Raw genomic sequence first — 19,316 nt, 5'->3', positions numbered from 1 at the left:
TTGATATTATAGAAACTAAGACTCAGGAAGTTCAGGTGATTTTCCCAGGTTCAAATGGGGCAGCTCAGCACATCCTAAAATGAAAACCAAATCCCATGATTCCTGGTCTAGAACTGTCTCCTCTTCTTCCACTGCTTTGACTCATAGTTTCTCAAATTTCATGATCAATTATTGAAATAAGAGGTTTTTTTATGTTATGAAAGTAAAAAATTTTGTAATGAATATCTTAAGAACTTAGAAATTCTCTTTTGGGATTTAATTAAAAGCCTTTGACATAAATAAATGAATTAATAAAATAACTTGCTGGTTCCATATGGAATGCTTAGGTAATGCATAATGGGGCAGAGTTGGGTTTTGGACAATTTCAACTCTTTGAGCAAAAAGGTTGCTCTAGTCCATGATATCTAAGGATTTCTTTTAAGCCCTTTGTTTCTTTATGTTTTCTATAAGATAAATTATAATTGTGAAGATAATTAAATCCCAGTAGAGAAGGTAAGGAAACCACAAAAATAATGAGGGGGGACTCTTCTACTAATACCAACAGCAATAATAAGATGGAAAATAATGGATCGTGTCTTCAATGCTTTAACCATGTTCTAAGTGCTATGCTAAACTTTAAAAATTATCTCACACCTCCTAAGAACCCTATTGAGCAAGTACTACGATGATACCTATTTTGTAAATGAGGATGGCAAGGCAGAAAAACTGAGCTGTAGTCTTACTAGCTGAAGAACTTCTAACTAGTACATTCTGGAGACTGGCTTCCATTCCAGAACTAACTCCAAATTCTGCTTTAACGTAGTACAACACCATCTCCTTTCAGAAATGCATGGGTTAAATAATTTTCACAATTCTATTAAAAAAAACCCAGAAACCCCACCTTTCAGATTCTCTTTGAAAGGGATGCTACTGCTTCTGATGATAATTGAGCATAAGGTGGAATAGAGAATTATACTCTGGGCTGGAGGATTAGACTTCTATCAGGATTTACACAGCTGGAGCAAGATAATTCTCCCTCCTTCTGTTTTAACAATATAAAATGTCTTCAGTAAAATGAGGACAAATAATACAAGTAAACATGCACCTATAAAATACTTTCTACTTAATCAAAGGAGAGGACGTGTTGATTGTGAGTCTTTCTCCGGATGCCACTGTGCCACGTCACTCAGATATGAAAAATGCAAACACAATTTTGTGCTGCAAAATACTTTCTTGATGTTATCAAATGTTCTCATTACCTCTAAAGGATCATTTGCCGCTTTTACTCTCTTCTGATTTTTCACATTTTCTGGGTTCTGAAATGTAAACATCACTGCTTGTGATGGTTCCTTAAAAGTACTTAAGATTCTCATAGGTCAGGATCTTTATGTAAATTAGGCTTAAGTCTAAATTATGTTTCTTGCCTAAATATTTAAGCACACAAATAATCTCTAGCCATCCTGGCTGTCATTTTAAGCTAGTTGACATTTATTGTTCTGAAGAGAAGAAAGGTCAGATGTATCAAATCTGCATTTGTGCTTCATGACATTTTTCTCCAACCAGAATCTCCCAAATTATGGTATTGAGACTAGTACTATAAAAGAAAGGAAGAGAGAGAGAGAGGGAGGAAGGAAGGGAGGGATGTGGAGGGGGAAGGAGGAAAGGAAGAAGAGAGGAGGAAGGGCATGACGGGAAGAAGGAAGAGAGGGAGAGAAAGCTTCCCTGTAGCGCGTTTCTGACCTGAGCTGTCCACAGCGACCCAGGAATATTTGGTAAACCTTTGTTCTTTCCCCCTCCACTGCATTGGTCAAGCAGCCATGTGGGCATGAGGGGGCTGGAGCATGAAGGGAAAGGCAGGATCTGTGGAAAGGAACGGGATGTATGGCTTCGTCCTCTATCTAGCATGACCTCTGGTCATACTCCATGGAACAAACAGATGGACACTGTCTGGCCCAGCTTCTGGGCCCCCTGCCCCTCATCTCTGTGTTGGTCCTCTGCACAGTTGCCTTCTTGTCTCAGAGAAGGAAGCCATGTCCTTTCTCTGCAGTCCTCCTGCCCATGCTTTGGCTCATTCCTACTCTAAGTTGCCATAAGACAAGGTCTCCCAATTCAAGAGCCTCACCATGCTCAGAGAATCACCCTGTCCTTTTTTGAGGGCCACACCATAAGAACAGAGGATTTCCGGAGGTAGATACCATGAGCTCTGAAATAGTTCTGAGGAAGAGTGACAAGAGACACTAGAGGCATTTGCCTGCTCCATGGCACTTGTCATCATACCTTCAGTCATTAATTTGCACATTTAATGTGCTTCCCTTGCCAATCCGGAAACCCAGGCTGCAAAGCCCACATCTGTTTGGTTCATCGTTTTCTGTGCAGAACCCAGAAATTTGAAAGGAGAAGAGAGGAAAATGGAGAGAAAGAAGAGGAGGAAGAAAAGAACACTAAGGAAAACATTCAGATTATTTGGGGAAACTGACTTCAGACATTGGAAGAACCCCCATGTTGAAGAGAGGACAATATTTGGGGATAGAACTATAGTCACAAGAGAGAACAATAAGACATACAGATTATAGGCATAGAGTTAAACAGGCTGGCATTCAAATACCACTTCCTTCACTAATAACTATGTGACCTTGACCGTATGGCCTAACCTCTCTGAGCCTTAGTTTCTTTAGCTGGAAAATGGAAATAATACTAAAATCAACTTTTCCCTATGACAATGAGGATTAAATTAAGTAATCTTTGTCCGGGGATAGCTGCTGTAATTAAGTTACAAAGCAGTAACATTGCGTCACTGTTAAATAGTTTCCCAGCAGATCTATTCCACAAACACAGAGCAGTCTCATAAAATACTGGTTTATGCATCCCCATAAATAATTTTTAATGAGATGAAAGAATTCTGGAGGCCACTCCAGAGCAGATGGGGACCTGGATGGAATGGCATCTAAGGGCCATCAGTGCCTAGGTTGAAAGATCTTCCTACCTGAAGAGAAACCTCTTTCTTTCTGATTCCTGAAATCTCCTTTCTCTTTAGCTTTTTCCCCTCTGAATTCTCAACATTAAAGAAGTTTCATCAATCCTTAATACAATTTTTCTCCATTCTGCTGAATCTGTGAACATCAATGTTATTTCATTTTGTTGTATTTTCATGTCTTCGCAGACTGCTTGAACGACTAGGTAAGGCATATTTTTGCTTTCATTTCGGCACTCTCTCAAAATGTGCTCCTACCTGAGCCTCTCTCCATGAGGCACCTCAGTAAATTTCTCTTGGCCAAACACAATGGCCCTTTCACTCCATCTGACTGACGCATCTGCATCTGCCTCGCTCAACTTCCTTGACCCCTCAGGATCCAGAGGTCTCTCTTCCTTCTTGTCAAACACAAAACAAAACAAAACAGAAACAATGTGACCTTCCTTCCTCTCTTGTCCTCCTCAGGAAAACTCACCAAGACTTAAACCACCAAGTCTATGGGAATAGCTTCCATATCCATATCAGCCTGGACCTCTCACCTGGCCCAACTTCAGTGCCAAAGTTTTATTCCAAACCAGATAAGCTCCTCTTCAGATGGACGTCATGACGTAATTGTCATCATGCCAACCACTGTCCCCTTAGACCACATCCTCTTCCTAATCATCTTCTTTGTCAGCACTCCCACAAGTCTTCAAGGCCTCCACCTCAAACCCTTAGACTTTTGGCTCCTTCCTCTTTGTATCCCATATATCTGGGCCTTTGTTGGCCCAGGTGTGAGTCTGTCACTCCCAAGGCAGCGCACCAGCCGCTCAGGGCTCCGCTTCAAGACTAGCCCTCTTCATGGTCTAGGTTCAAGACCCACTACAAAAATAGATTTGCTGAAGAATCTACAGTCAACACGTTTACAATCAACATGCATCTTCACAATGGAAGACCTAAATGCCTTCTAATTTCTTTAGCAAGAAATTTAAACTCCAGACTAAGTGAGCCAGCCCTACCTCTAATCCACAGTATTTGACCTGGTACCTCTTCCCCAGAATTCTCAACGTTTCCCAGACCTCTCTGCTCTGGCTAGTTCTACTTTCTTTAACACAACACCACACACACACACACACACACACACACACACACACACACACACACACTACTCTTTTTTTCTGCCTGTCTCTGTGTCTGTTGTCCATCTCTTTCTCTCTACCCTTTCTCCTCTCTTCTTCCTCTTCTCTTTCTCTCTCTAATCAATTGTTCTTCTGGGTATTACATTTGGTTATTGACTCATATTAAACAGCCCTCTACCCTATCCTTTACCCTATCCTTTTCCAAGAAAAATGTTTCATTCCCTCCAAGACCCTGCTCTCAAATCACCTCATTCTGTAAATGTTTTTCTAACTCAACTTCTATCTCAATCCCAAAAGAAATTCATCATTTTCAACAGACATCCTTTGACCTAACTCCTTGCCAAAAGGCAATACACTTATTGTTTCAAAAATTCCAACATGCACTGAACAAGTAGAGTTCATCTGCCTTTAACAGAACGGTTTTTGATATCTGGAAGGACAGAATGAATCTGTCCTTCATTGCCCCAGCAGAAATCAACCTCTCGAAGCCTGCACTGCACAACTATGACCACTTTGTACCGTTTGTTTACCTTTCAAGAACTGCCTTTTATGAGAGTTATTTATTAGCATTTCTGCCTTTCTCCCCAACTTGTTTATGATCTCCTTCTGAGAGGAAGAGATTGTATTTCCTTCAACTTGTATTTTTAAATACTCTTTAAAAAAATTAACCAATAAATTTTCTCAGGAAAAAAGTCCAAACATGCAGACAGCAACAAAAAGGATTTTTTTAATCTGATTTCTTTTTGGTAGGCACCTCTCATATGCATTTACATGGCATCTCAGAACACTGACCAACATGACCATGATCTTAAAGCTCATTATATAAGTTCCCAGATATGAAAGAGTAACTAACACCAGACCAGTTCTTCTGACATAAATAGCTGTAAAAAATGGTCAAAATGAATGAAAAAGATGTTTCATGTCATTGATCAGCAGCACAGGACTATAATCCAAGAACATGAAGACAAATAGCAACTGCCCTGACTTTCTGTCTGGAGGTATTTACCAGATCCTGACACAGGAAGAAGGGTCCTAAATAGAGCACAGAGGTCTCGCTGGCCAGAAGTAACTGAAATGGGAGTCTGGGAAGCTGGAAGCAGCTTGAATTTTTAATAAGCAAACTGGAGAAGGAGAAGAAAGAGAAAAGGTAGCAAACGCTCCGTAACACTGCCCAGGCATCCCCCAGGAGTCTCTGGCTGAACATCAGTTGTTCATTCATGAGATTCCACATCTGAACAAAGAACAGCCACCAAAAAAAGAACACCAACAGAGAACTGAAGGCTGATCAACTGCCAGAGTCCATGGATTTGGGACATGTTTAGATGCTTGATAATCAGAGTAGAGGGACTTCATTGAACACCTGATGCATTTGGTGGAAATTCCACAAAAGGCCAAACCATAAGAGTAGCCCTCAACTAATGATGAGACAGAGGCTTCTCTAAATTCCCCTCTCAAAGCTCAACAGCAATTCTTGAAAATATCAAATTGATGGGCAAAATAACTATCCAAGAAACCTTAATAGTCTTCGAATGTAGACAACAAAGCCTTCACACTCTATAATGTAATATTTATTATGCCCAGGATCAATACCGAATTATCAGATTGCAAAGAAGCGGTTAAAAAGTGTCCTACAACCAAGATAAAAACTAATCAATATAAACAGACATAGAAATGACAGAAATAATAAAGCTAGCAGAAGGAAATTCAAAATGGCTATTACAGCATGTTCAAGGACTTAGAGAAAAACATAAACATAATTGGGAAAGAAACAAAAATGGAAATAGACACTAGAGCTAAAAACAAACAAACAAACAAAAAACAATTATCCAAAGTACATGTAGAAAGATACGAATTGGTGTCAACATACTTTACATACAACCAGAGATATAAAAATTGTGCTGTATATGTGTGATAAGAATTGTAATGCATTCCGCTGTCATTTACTTTTTTTAAAAAAATCAATAAAAAAAACAATTAGCACATTTCCTCCTCCAAATCTTATAAGGGTTCTTCTTAAATTCAGAGCTTTATCTACCTGTGCTACTATCACATAGTTACTGCCTTTGATTTGAACCAAGTGACTTTTGGGAAAGTAGGGAGATGATGTGGAGAAATAAAACATTTTTGATTCCCTCTGTACTTTTTGACCTGAAGGGGCCCCCTTACCCAGTTCTCTGGCCTGTAAAATGTGGTTTCTACCAGGGTTTCCACTGGAGTTTTGACTGCTGACCTAGAGAGCTAGCTATGCAGATTCCACTGAGGGAGGACCATCATGAGATGAAAGGGAAAAGTGGAGGGATGGAGATGTATCTGCATATGCACTGAGTTACCAAAACCCTTTCTCTGGCCTTTCAACCCCAAATAAAGGGTTTCTCTGGGTACTTAATCTTCCATGGCACCATCCCATGGCTTTGCAGAATGCCTGAATCTGGCTCATTTTGGCCCATGGACACAAGAGAAAACTAACTCTCTGAAGGAACCAGCCCAAGGTTCCCACTTATTAATCTGAATGATGCATGTGCAGACAGAGTTGAAGAAAAATAAAAGGCTTTGAGTGCAAAACTAAGATTCAAACCCCATCCAAATGTCAGACCAAGGAACACAATGTTCAGCACTTCCAGGATGCACTCTAAAATTGCTCAACATACGAACGCCTCCCCTCCAGTTGATCTTTTCTTAAGACTAAGAATAATCAGCAGATACCAAAAAGAAGATGATCCAGATGTTGGGATTATCAGACAAAGACTTGAAAGAAGCTGTTCTACTTATGTCCCAGAAGGTAAAAATAAAAATTCTGGAAAATGGATGGACGTGTAATTCTCAGGAGAGATAAATTATTTTTCAATGGGAAATTTAAAATTTAAACAGGTATACTATGTAAGTAATTACAGCAGAATGAAGATAACGGAGGGAAAGAATGTATAAGAAGGATAATATATAATGACCACGTGGGGTTTATTCTGGTAATGCAAAGCCAATTCAACATTTGAAAATCAAACAATAAAATTTATCAAATTTGCAAAATAAGGAGAAAGATTCCTGTGATCATCTCAGTAGATGCTCACTCTGAGGGAAGCTGGATACCATATGCTGAAGATGTTGAAGCAGTCCTGTGGAGAAGACCACCTAGAGAAGAGTTAAGACCTCCCAACGTGAGCCAGCGCAAGCTGGCCAACCCCACAGGCATGCTGCTTTCTTTGTGAACTCTGAAGCCTCAGTCAAGCTTTGTGACAGCTGCAGCCTTGTCCAATGTCAGACTGCAATCTGATGAAAGAGTCCAAGAAAAATCATCCAGTGAGCTATCCCCAAATTCCTATCTATGGAAAATAAACTATTATTTTAAGCCACTAACTTTTGGGGCGATTGACTATGCAATATTAGATATTCAATACAAAAGAAATGCAAATTAAAACCACAAGGAGATATTGACACATATTGACAACATCAAGTATCTTCTGGAATGTAGAGCAAGCGACACTCTCACATATTACTTGTGGGACTGAAAAATGACACAACCACTTTGAAAAGCAGCTTTGTAGTGTTTTATAGAGTTAAACATATATTTATCATAAGACCCAATAATTCTACAAGGGATTGTAAAAGAACTGACAATATATATCCACAAAATTACTTATACACAAAATGTTTCTAACTGCTTTATTCACTAGAGCCCCAAATTGGAAAGGTCCATCAAATGATGATTGGAAAAATGAATTGTCATGTATTCATAAAATGAAACATTATTAAGCAATAAAAAGCAAACTATAATGCATGCAACAACACATGTAAACTCAAAAGCATTATTATTTTATGTATTTATTATTTATTTATTTGGTACTGGGGATTGAACTTGGGGGCATTCAACCACTGAGCCACATCCCCAGCCCTATTTTGTATTTTATTTTGAGAGAGGGGGGTCTCATTGAGTTGCTTAGTGCCTCATTTATGCTGAGGCAGGCTTTGAACTTGAGATCCTCCTGCCTCAGCCTCCTGAGCCACTGGGATTATAGGCATGTGCCACTGCACCCGACTTAAAAGCATTATTCTAAGTGAAAGAAGACAGACACAAAAGAGAATACATAACTCTTCAATTTTCCACTTTTATGAACCTCCAGAACAGATAAAACTCATCTGTGGAGATAGAAATCAAATCAGAAGTTTCCTATATCAGAGAATGTGAGGTTCATGGACAAAGGTCTAAAAGAACCTTTCAGGGGTTTGAAAATTTTTTTCTCCATCCTAATTAGGGTGATCATTACACAAAACTGTATGTCTATCTAACAACTCAAACTGTACAGCCAACATGGGCACATTTTCTTATATGTGAATTATACTTCAATAAATCTGAAAAAAATTATTACATAATGTTGGTCTCAGGTTGAGAGATTTTGACATCAGGTCAGAATCCTTCTAGGCTAAAAAGAATCAAGTGTTTCCTCCCTTCTCCAAATTCTCTGCCATGTGTTGGGTCTCTTTTTCCATGTCTATGCCTCTCAGTGTCCCAAAGATAACTGGGTTTTCCTGGGTTGCCTCTGAAACATCTTCTGCATTCCTCTCCCACTTTCTTCACCGTGTCTCTGTGTTTCTCAATCATTTTTGCCTTTCTCTTTAGGTAAATGTAATTATGTTTTTTGTCCAACTTTTCCTCACTCCATTTATTACTCTCTGTAATAACTAACCTAAGACTAAAGAGTTTTAAAAATTATTTATTGATTGTATAGTTTATTTTCTCTGTTAATTTTAAACTGAACATAAGAAATATTTTTATTAAGTCATTTATTAATACATAAAATGACTGATTATAATTATCTCATGTACCTTTCAGAGTCCTTGGTTGTTACTTTTACCTCTGCAGGCTAATGACCTCATTTATAAAAGCTGCCCTTACCTGCTTCAGTAAGAGTTTTTTATAGTATCCATCTGGCCACCAAAGGAAAAAAATATATATTATCAAGAGTTGGGGATAGAAACTAACACTTGTTGAACACAGGGTAGGTATCTGGACCTTCTATATGCTTTATCCCATGTAATCCTCACAATAACCCTGGGAGATGGATATATTTGTTCTCAATTTACAGGTTAAAAAAAAACTAAAGTATATAGACAAGAAAATAAATAGCCTTGGTCCAATAAATGATAGAGCAGAAATTTGACACCAGGTCTGTGATGTGTTCTATGCATTTTAGGGGGGAAAGATTCTTTTACTTTTAACTCTCCCACAGATTCAAATCCTTGTTAGCAAAAAAAGGGCAGGATTAATAAAGAAACAATGTATATCCATACAAAGGAATACAATACAGCAATAAAAAGGAAAGAATACAGTTACCTATCACAGTGTGGATGAATATCACAGAAAACCATGTTCAGTAAAACAACTCAAACACAAAAGAAGACACATGGAATAATCCCATCTATGTGATGTGACTACTCAAGAATAGTCACAACTACTGATGACTTATGAATCACGGATGGTTACCTTGAGGTAAGGGAGGATGGATACAGATTGGAAAAGTATTGCAGAGAACTTCGTGCTAGAAATGTTTTGTATCTTGATCTTGGTGGTGATTATATGGATATGATATATGTAAATCATCATCAAACTATGCACAAGATTAGTACTCTCAATGTACTTTACTGTTTTTGTAATCTTGCAATTTAAAAAGAATCACTTTCTTTAAAAAGAATCACTTTCCGTTGTTAAAAGGAAGGTTCCTGTGTCATAATATCACATAAATTCACTGCTATAAGAGCCTGAAATTAGGCCAGGCACCATGTTGCATGCCTGTAATCCCAGCGGCTCAGGAGGCTGAGGCAGGAGGATCACAAGTTCAAAGCCAGCTTCAGCATAAGCAAGGCACTAAGCAATTCAGTGAGACTCTGTCTCTAAATAAAATCCAAAATAGATCTGGGGATGTGGCTCAGTGGTGGAGTAAACCTGAGTTCAATCCTCAGTTACCCCTCCCCTGCAAAAGAACCTGGAACTGGGAAAAATGACTTCTATGCTCAGACTTCCTCTGAGCTCAGACTTTTGTCACTCCTTCCCTTTAGCCTTTTCCTTACTCTAAGAAATTCCAACTGCCTATCTCTCCATGAACCTGTTGTTACTTAGCCAGAAAGGTAAAAAGGCAAGGAATAAGACTTAATTTATGAAATAATTGGGTGGACCTGTCCCAAGGGAGCTCTCCTGTCCTGTTCTGAGACCTCCAACTTTCTGGAACATGTCCCAGCATACCAACAAAGGAAGCTGATAGAATTTGCCTGGATAGGAACTCAGTCTCAGAACAGCCTGATGGAAAGTTCATTTAAAATGTGTAATAGGGAAAAAAAATTGTTCTGAGAAATCCAGCTCACCAAAAATGGTGGCAGATATCTCCCACCCTCTTACCACATCACCACATCACCACCAGGTCAACACTCTCTTTTAGCTACCCTTCCTTCATACCTCGACCCTATATGAAAGAGCCAAGGTCATCACAAGGTTGAGAAAACAGAGGCTGCTTCATAGACCAGAGAGCAACATGAGGGCTCTAAGGAAGAGGACATCCATGAGGTTCCTTGGTAGCTTTATTCTCAGCTCTTTCACGGGATCTCTGGACCTACAACCACCCAAACCAGCGTGTTTCATTCCTTGCTCCCAAATACAGATGATATGCATGTGCATCTTCTGGAGATGTAAATTATCACCAAATATAAGGATGGAGGCAAGGGCTCAGCTATGGCTTGTAAAAATCATTACCTACAAAACGCGGTGTGGTTGCTTAATGACCTTTTTAAGGTTGAGGCACTATCCTGAGGCAGCCTTCCAACCAAGTCCCTGGGTTATATGTCTTCAGGGAATCTTAAAGGCTTAACTGCTCATAATGGGCCCGTGACCATTAACCCATGGGTACTGTACTTACCTGTCCATGTCTTCCACATGATGATAATGAATGGTGAGGCTGGAAACAGGAGGGAAGTATGTGCAGCCCAGTTAATTAGAATATAGGAATTCCCAGAGGCCAGTGGTTCTACAAGTCCCTTTGAATGGCAGAGCCTGGACTGGACAGATCACCTTCAGTCAAGGAAGATCCACTATCTAAAATCTACTCTTCTATAATGTCTGTATCTTGCCCTTTCTCAGTATAAGTTTTCATATTTTCACAAAGTTAAGGTTTGGTGTCTTTCTATGGAAAAAAAAGTTGGATTGTAAATATGCTGCTTGAATCTTTGGACTGAATCCAAGGTCAAAATACCTACAAGAGGATACATGTTGATAGAAATGAAGTAAATATCACGCTTCAATCCTCCTTCTCTTCCACAATTCTAGGAGGAAAAAAGCCTTCCATGATGAGACAACAGATACTACCCCAGAGGCCACTCCCCGCACTTCCCACGGGTCCTACCTTGCATCTCTTGGAAATAAGAAGCTAATTGCAGTAAGAAGCTATGGGGAACCCACAGCATCACTGCTATTTCCAAGGTCACTACATATGGTCATGCATACGGATGATGCAACTCTGGATGGCACCATTCAGACAGACAAAAATGCACATGAAACTCTGAGAGTTGTAAAATGTGCGGCTTATAGACTGGATGCTGGAATGTTACTGGTGTGAGAAAAACCATAAGGAATCATATTGGTGGAACACTTCATTATCCATGAGGCATTTGATTAAAGATTTGTATACAACATCTAATTTAATTTCCATGGCAACACCTTGAACTATTATTACCCCCAATTAGAAACACTTAGAAACCATTGCTATCCTCATTTTTATAATAAGGAAAAAGGTCTCAAATATTTTAAGTAAATTTTTCTAAGCCATGGCTATGGCCCACCAAATATTTGTGGCAGGGTCTCTGAAAAGCATAATGGGAAAGGTTTTCACCTACTTCTATGTCTTAGTCATTCAGAATTTGCATCTTGACATTATCTTCTCAGTGGAAAAGGCCTGATTAGAAGGCCAGGAGAACTGTGGCTCTGGTCAGTATCTAGCCGGCATCTGGCATCTCATAACCTCTCAATGAACAAAGGAAAGTTTCTAGGTCTACTGCTTGGTACTTGTCCAACCTTGAGAAAGTGTTCTCAACCTTCTGATTACAGTTATTCCACTTATAAAATAAAGTGGATAACTGCCCTAGCTACTACAGGATTAATAAAAATAATAAATGTGAAAGAACTTCACAAATTGTGATGTTCCATACAACTGTAACAGGACATTAATAACAGTTATCAAGAACGGCAAAATGTCCTTTTATGGGTCAGGCCGGGCAAATTCCCATGAAGTGAGATTATCAGGCAGTAATCCTAACAGTGGCAGGACGTGGCAACTTTGGCTGGCACAGCTCCTCCTTTCTTCCCCCACACACGGGCCTCCTGACCTTCAGAAACCCAACTTCTTTCAAAGATATTCATTGGTATTAATGGTAATATTCTCCTCCCATACTCTGTAAAACCTCTTGTGGATCTTTTTTCTCTTTTGTGATTTTGTGGTATGTTCAATTAGATGTGGACAAACTTCATCTTTGGAATAGCCATATTTATTCTCAACATTTTGAAGAATGTTCAAGCAGTCAATAAGAGTCCATCAAATCTAGAACTAATCTCATCCTCTCAAGACCCTGTGGTCACCTACCCTGCCAATGACAGTGACACACACAGACATACTTACACACACACACACACACACATACACACACACACACACACACCTAAAGATGTGCCTTAGATATATAATTCTCTAATAAGTGTACCTTCCCCTACTGGACCTATAGACCATAACCCAAAGAAAAAAAATCTGTGTTTAATTTGGGGATAGGAAGGAATAAATCTAGTAATTTTTTTTTGTACCAACCAAGATTGAACTCAGGGGCAATTGGCCACTGAGCCACATCCCCAGCCCTATTTTTTTTTTTTAATTTATAGACAGGGTCTCACTGAGTTGCTTAATGCCTCACTTTTGCTGAGGCTGACTTTGAACTCTCGCCCTCCTGCCTCAGCCTTCCATGCTGCTGGGATTATCCATCGGTATGTGCCACCATACCCAGCTGAAACTAGTAATTTAAAAATATTTTTTCACTAACAGTCCTATTGTGTGCTTTTCCCACCAACTTCAAAGATACTTATCAATATTTTTCTTTTCCCCTAGAAACACCAATGCCCCAAACCTCTCAGGAATTAGATCCCAAAACATCCTGATTCACTCTGCCATTCCCTGTCCCAGATCCCCTGCTTGTTGTGGACTTCTCAACATTTAAAAATATAGAACGTATCAATTATGAACAATGTGGCTTGTCTGACCCACATCTCACCTGACTCCCTGCTCCCTTAGAATTCCATTCCATAGTAAGAGGAATATCAATTTCAGAAAATAAGGTTCCTGATATCTAACCTAAAGTTTCCTTCTACAAGTCTCATCCTATTACTTCTACGGCCACACTAAATAACTCCTCTCCTTCAGTGCCAGTCTCCCTCCTCCAAGATCTGTGGATTGTTACCATGGCTTTCCCTTCATCACCACTTTAGCCCAGCCATATATATTAAATTCTTTTCATCATTCATCATAAATCAGTCCTTTCAACTCTTAAATCAGCACTCTGCTCTTCTCTGGACTAGTTCCAAGTCTCCCAATTCACCTCCAATAACTGATATCCCTTCTGGGAGCTCACATTTCCTCTCTATCTTCCTTTCCTCTATGCCCTCTCTAGATGAAATGGGAAGAGACTGACTGATAAGTGTGGTCAAGGGTCAGGTGTATTGTATTGCATACCTCTACTTAAATCGCTTAGGACTCTCCACCGCACATGTAAAGACCCAAGTCATGTAGCCCCTTTCCTGGAGTGGAGAGGGAGTGTTTGTAGCAAAACAGGCCCTCCAATCCCCCAGCATCCTCTAGACCCTCACCTGGAAGGGTGGAAGAAGCTGATCTCAAAACACCTACAAACCAGAATATTACCCAGGGCTATGGGCAATGCCTTGGCCCCCAGGTAAACATCTTTTACGTGATTTGGGATGTCTCAGGATAGTACATCACCATTCATATAATCCCAGCAACTGCCTCTCTATTTCATCTCCACGAATGACTCTTTTGGAGGATTGCTACAGACCAAAATGTTGATTTCCCTCTAGGAATTCACAGCAACCCACAAAGAAAAAAAAAAAAGCAGGAGCATGTCATTCATCATAAGGCCTCTGGGGCATCCTTTTGTCCTCTCAGAAAACCCAAACCACGAGCAATTCAAAGGTTTCACTCTGTTCTAACTGGGTACTTTCCCATTTTTTGCCACATCCCTAGTCAAAGTCCTGCTCAAGTTTAGGAAACTTGAATATACAATCTGAGAAAAATAGGGTACTTCAGGCCCCTCACTACAAAGGATGGCAAAACCATCATCCCTCTTCTTCCGTCCCCACAAATAGCCACATCCACACAATTGTTCCCCTCTAGACAAGACCACCAGCCCCTTGGGCAGAAGCAGGAAAAGATGAACTGAGCTTTGCCTCCTTTCCCTTCGTGATTGAAGATCCGATGCCCCAGAAGTGTTTATGTCCTTTCTATAAATCAGAGTCTATGGGAAAAGAATAAACCCATTTTCCCAAAAATGATCAACAGCAAAATCAATCCTTGTGGCAGAACCTGAACCTGAATTTTCATACAAGAAACCAAATGGAACCACAATGATTTACATTGCCCCAAACATGAAACATGATTATAGCAGGGTGTGTCTACTCAGTGGGAAGGTCTACAATGGAGACTGCATCTGAATGAGGCTGGGGAGGTAATGGTAAAATGAGAGGCCAGTCCTTCATGGCCAGCTGCCTAACTGCAGACAGCATATGTCCTCAGAGACAGGAGGGACCAGCCTCTTCCAAGTGTGATCACCACAGGCCTGAAGTGCTTTTCAATAAGCTGTCTGTCTCTCTGGAGGTCATAGGGAGCTCATCCAGTTACACTTAGTGTCTTATTTGATCCCATCAATAATCATTTGATCCCAATCCTACTGAAAAATGCTTGGCCAAAATTTCTAGCCTTTTAATGGCAGAATCCTGGCTCTTTCTGAAACCAGCCTTGCTAGATGTGTCAAATGATGCATAAGAGCTTGGTCCAGCTGCCAAACAGACTGCACTGCCGAGGAAAGACTTGGGATGCTCACTGCTTCCTATAGTCAGTAGCAGAGAAGCTCTTAGAGAAGACTCCTTTCTATCTGAAAACCCCCCACTCAGTAGTACCATCAACTCATTATGTGGGGCTTGAATGAAGTAGTACTATATTCTTCAAATGCATTATACATGTGACTCTCAGAAACACCCACTGGTAGCATCTTGCAATCTGCATGTTTATAGTTGGCAAGTTTGGGGCTGCATGTGATCATGACAACAGCAAATATAGATTGCTTTGGCCCATGGTCATTTAACGAGAGGTAAAAGAGGATGCTCCAAAAAGGCTCATAGATATGAAAGTGGAAGAAAATCTTCATTCCCAGAAAAAAAGTCATTTTTATTTCTATCACTAAAACATTGGGCACTAAAAGAGAATGTGTATATAAACCACAGAAGGCATGATGACATCAAAACCCAGCTGTTCTTTACAAAAGTATCCTTGGTGGGACAACTGTATCATTCTCCATTTCACTTCACTGAGGCACTAGCAAACTCATCTGACCCTATCTTTTACTATGGAGTGTATGAATTCCAGCACTGATCACAGGGGTCATTCTGAGTGCCAATGCCACTAATGCTGATGCTGAAATATGCATCTACTCTTGTTCTTTTCTTGGAGACCACATACCAGGATGTTTTCTGCATAATGACTACAGAACCTCAGCTTCTTAATATCTCTGCTGCATAAGAATATTGACTGTGTGAGGAGTACATGTGTGTGCTTGAACAAGCATGGGAGATACTTGTAGCTCTACAATGGCCATTTTTCAATGCTTTCCATCCAATTAATATTTGATATTAGTGGCCAGTGGAGCATAAGAACTTCATTTATTTCTAATGATGAGAATGATAGAAAAGAAGCTGGGTTTTCTCAATGGAATTAGTGTAGGCTGTTTTAAAACATGATTTCTCTTCTGTGCTTTGCTCATTCATTTGCATGGTATATTTTATTCAGGAGTTCTTCCCAGACAGTCTTACAAGAGAAACATCCATTCAAAACTACCTGGTTTTCCAGTCAAATTATCATTTGGAAGAGTTAGAAGTAAGTGCTGCACACACATCCCCAACTCAGTGAATATGGGAAGAAATGAGGGAGTAAATGAAACAGAAACCTCATTTCAGGAGTCTCCAGCAGAGAGATCTGCAGTGAAACGATTGCCAGAGACTATCACCAAGAGCTGCCGCTGCAGACATTCAAGCTAAAAATCAGAGGAGGGAAGAGGAAAGGGAAGGGGAAGAGAAACAAGAAAGCCAACTATTTTTTCCTTCCTGGCTTCATAGTGACTTCCTCAAAGCAAGACAATCTTTACAACTTTCCTCCCTCTTTCCACACCTACTCCTGTCCCCTGATCCTTATTTCCTCTGGGATTCTCCCAGGACATCTGAGAAGATGAGGGTCTGAGAGTGCAAAGCAGACAAGGGGTAAGAGTAGAGGTAGTGCAATGAATTAACAAGGAAGAGTGAATCCCTCGGGAAGTAACAGTTGGGAGGCATTCAATAATATGAAGAGAACCTTTATATTCCCTAAGAAATTATACCCCAAATCTGTGGGTGGTCATGAAGAGGAACATGGAGGAGAGTGAAAGGATAATAGTTTTCAGATGTAGTACTAAGTTGGAACTTGGAAATAATAGGAGGGTTTCAACCATTCTAGGGCTCCAGGAAGAAAGGTAACCAATTCTGGCTTGGACCTTGTGTAGAGGGCATTATGCCAAAAACAGAAAACTTTTCTCCCAACTCGATTGCTAAAAAGGAAGGAAGGTCCTTGGGAGCGATCGGCCTCAGGAAAAAAGTAAATTACAGTCTAACTTTAGGAATGAGGAAAGAAGGCTAAGAAGCTTTTGAGAAAGACGGGTGAGGGGGACGGTTAGATAATAGTGGCTGCAGATCCATGTAACTAAAAAATGCGAATCCCAGCACACTCTGGCGGGAGCTGCTCACCGATCCCAAAGATCTGGAAGAGAAGGCGGGGCTGGGAGGCGCGAATCGCCGCGGACAGCCTTCCCTCTCTGCCCACTTCCGATGCCTTCTTCTCGGGCATCAGGCGGATCCTCAGCCGCCCTTCGCCGTGATGAATCCACCAGCTGAACAGCTCACTGAGGTTAAACTGGAGCAGTCCCACAGCCACCTCTTCTGGGGGCCCAACGCAGCCCTCTAGAATAGCCTCCTCGCCCAGCTCCAGCACCAGCTGCTTGGCGCGCCGGAGCTTGCGTATCGAGCCACCTTTCAGCACCCTGGACAGCGTCGGGTCCGCGGCTGGGGACAAGGAGCTGGCCGCCGGCGGCCCCAGCAGCCTAACCAGCGGGGCGCAGTCCAGAGCCAGCGAGCCGCGCGCCTCCAGCCGGCCAGCCCTCGGCTCGGAGGGGGATGGCGGCGGCAGCAGCAGGTCTCGGGCGTAGACACGGAAGAGCGAGGGCACCACGAAGTCCACCGCCAGACTCTTCCTCTGCAGGCGCGAGTAGCTGAGCGGTTCTCGGGGCTGCAGTGGTGCCCCAACTGCCTGTGAGCCCGCACGCTGCTCGGTCGGGGTCCTGGAGCCCAAGGCTGCCGCTGAAAGCAGCAGCGGCAGCAGCCACAGGAGCCAGGTGGTTCCCATCCCGTCTGAGAAGGGCTGTTTATATTAGTCTCCCGACTCTCCTGGCCCAGCCTTGGCCTTCGCTTTCCTGCAAACGCAAAGGGCTACAAACAGTCCTTGGTCCTAAGGGGTTCCTTGCATCTGATCTTGATTCCCTTGCTTTCTCCAAGCTGCAAGGAGGCAAGCAGAGGTCTGAATAAAACGGAGCTGGAAGTCAGGGGCGCGTCCAGAGAACACGAAAGGCGCTTGGTTCCACAGCTGGACCCTGTACCTCTTGCTCTTCACGCTGAGTGCCGCGCCCCCGTCTGTAGCTCGCTGCGCTCCCGAATGACAGAAAGTACTACGGCTGAAGGGAGGTGGCAATTGGGTATCGTCCTCTCCTGCCCCCCGCGGCCGGACCTGGGGTCTGTCAGCTCTGCCGGCAGCCTCCAACCCTCCGCAACTTTTCAGGCTGGGAACCGTGGATCTAAGCGGGCACCCGCTGTCCTGGCCTCCTCCAGCCTCCCTTTTCGCTCCTCTGAGCTCCGCTTCCCGAGCCTGGGCGAGAGTCGAGTAGGGGACTGCTTTCTAGTACCCCTCTAGGCGACCTCTGCTGCAGGAAGTCTTCGGACAGCACTGCCGGCTGAACTTCTGGAACCAGAATCGGAGATTCAAGTGCTGCAGAGTCAAGACTCTGGCCGCCGCCGCGCAAGTTTGCAACGTCCTTGCTGTCACCCGCGTCTGGATTCCTCGGAGTTCGTAGGCTACAGAGCGGCCCCGGAGGCAGTAAAAGCATTCAGGGGAGGGGAGCCCGAAATCTTGTCCCCTCCTCACCTATCCTTATCGCCAATGGCTTCAGGTGGCTGGCCAGAGGGCAGCTGGAAGGCGTCTCGGTGTTCCACGACTCCCCGGACAGCGGCAGCGGGGGGTGCCAGCTGCCACCGCCGCTGCCGCCCTCAGAGCCACTGGATCGCATCTGCCCCGGCGCCCGCCACTTGCAGCTGGCGGAGCCGCGAGCGCGCGCCGGGAGGGGGCGGGGCCGCGCCGGGGGCGGGACTCGCGCGCCAATTCTTTGCGGCTGCTAAACTCACGCAAGCCCGCCCCGTCCCGCCCATGCCCGCCAACCAATGACGAAGCGAGGTCGGCTTCCTATGCAAATCTGCAGAGGCTTTGGTGTTCATTGAGAAAAGCACAGAGTCCGCCCCGCCTTCCCTCCCTCAATTCCTCTTCTTGGTTCCCTTCCTCCAGATTCTCTGCCCTATTTCTCTGCTCTTGCAAACAGGAACGTGTTTTGAACAAATGGAAAACTGGAAGAGATCTTTGTAATCAAGCACTCTAATAATGCATTTAATAGATTAAACGGGTCCAACTTCAGAAAAGCAGGTTCCAGAATAAAACTGTGGAGACGAATGGAAGGCAGGAGGGGGAGGGGTGGCAACACGACATCACTAAATCCAAGAACAGCTTGTCTTGGGGTGGTGAAACAGAATTTTCTCTGACTCTCATTATTTGAATGCGTTCCTGGAAGCCTAGAGGTCACCCAATTCACACAGGAAA

The 19,316-nt window shown here is 42.4% G+C and overlaps 1 protein-coding gene across 2 annotated transcripts in view; it reads right to left on the bottom strand.

Moving 5' to 3' along the window:
• The window catches only part of Alk (ALK receptor tyrosine kinase), a 651,421-nt gene extending 632,641 nt beyond the window's left edge, over positions 1 to 18,780 (bottom strand). For both annotated transcript variants that reach the window (XR_013429124.1, XM_040271529.2), the window contains exon 1: positions 17,147 to 18,780. Coding sequence is in view for 1 of the 2 variants with exons in the window: in XM_040271529.2 (XP_040127463.2) it covers positions 17,147 to 17,801 (655 nt within the window). In the remaining variant the exon portion in view is untranslated. The remainder of the gene's footprint in view (positions 1 to 17,146) is intronic.
• Positions 18,781 to 19,316: the final 536 nt, after the last annotated feature.

The sequence above is a fragment of the Ictidomys tridecemlineatus genome, chromosome 12 (genome assembly GCF_052094955.1).
Source record: "Ictidomys tridecemlineatus isolate mIctTri1 chromosome 12, mIctTri1.hap1, whole genome shotgun sequence".
NCBI classification, from domain to species: domain Eukaryota; kingdom Metazoa; phylum Chordata; class Mammalia; order Rodentia; family Sciuridae; genus Ictidomys; species Ictidomys tridecemlineatus.
Note: the sequence above shows the minus strand (reverse complement) of the source record. Positions and strands in the feature narration are given on the sequence as shown.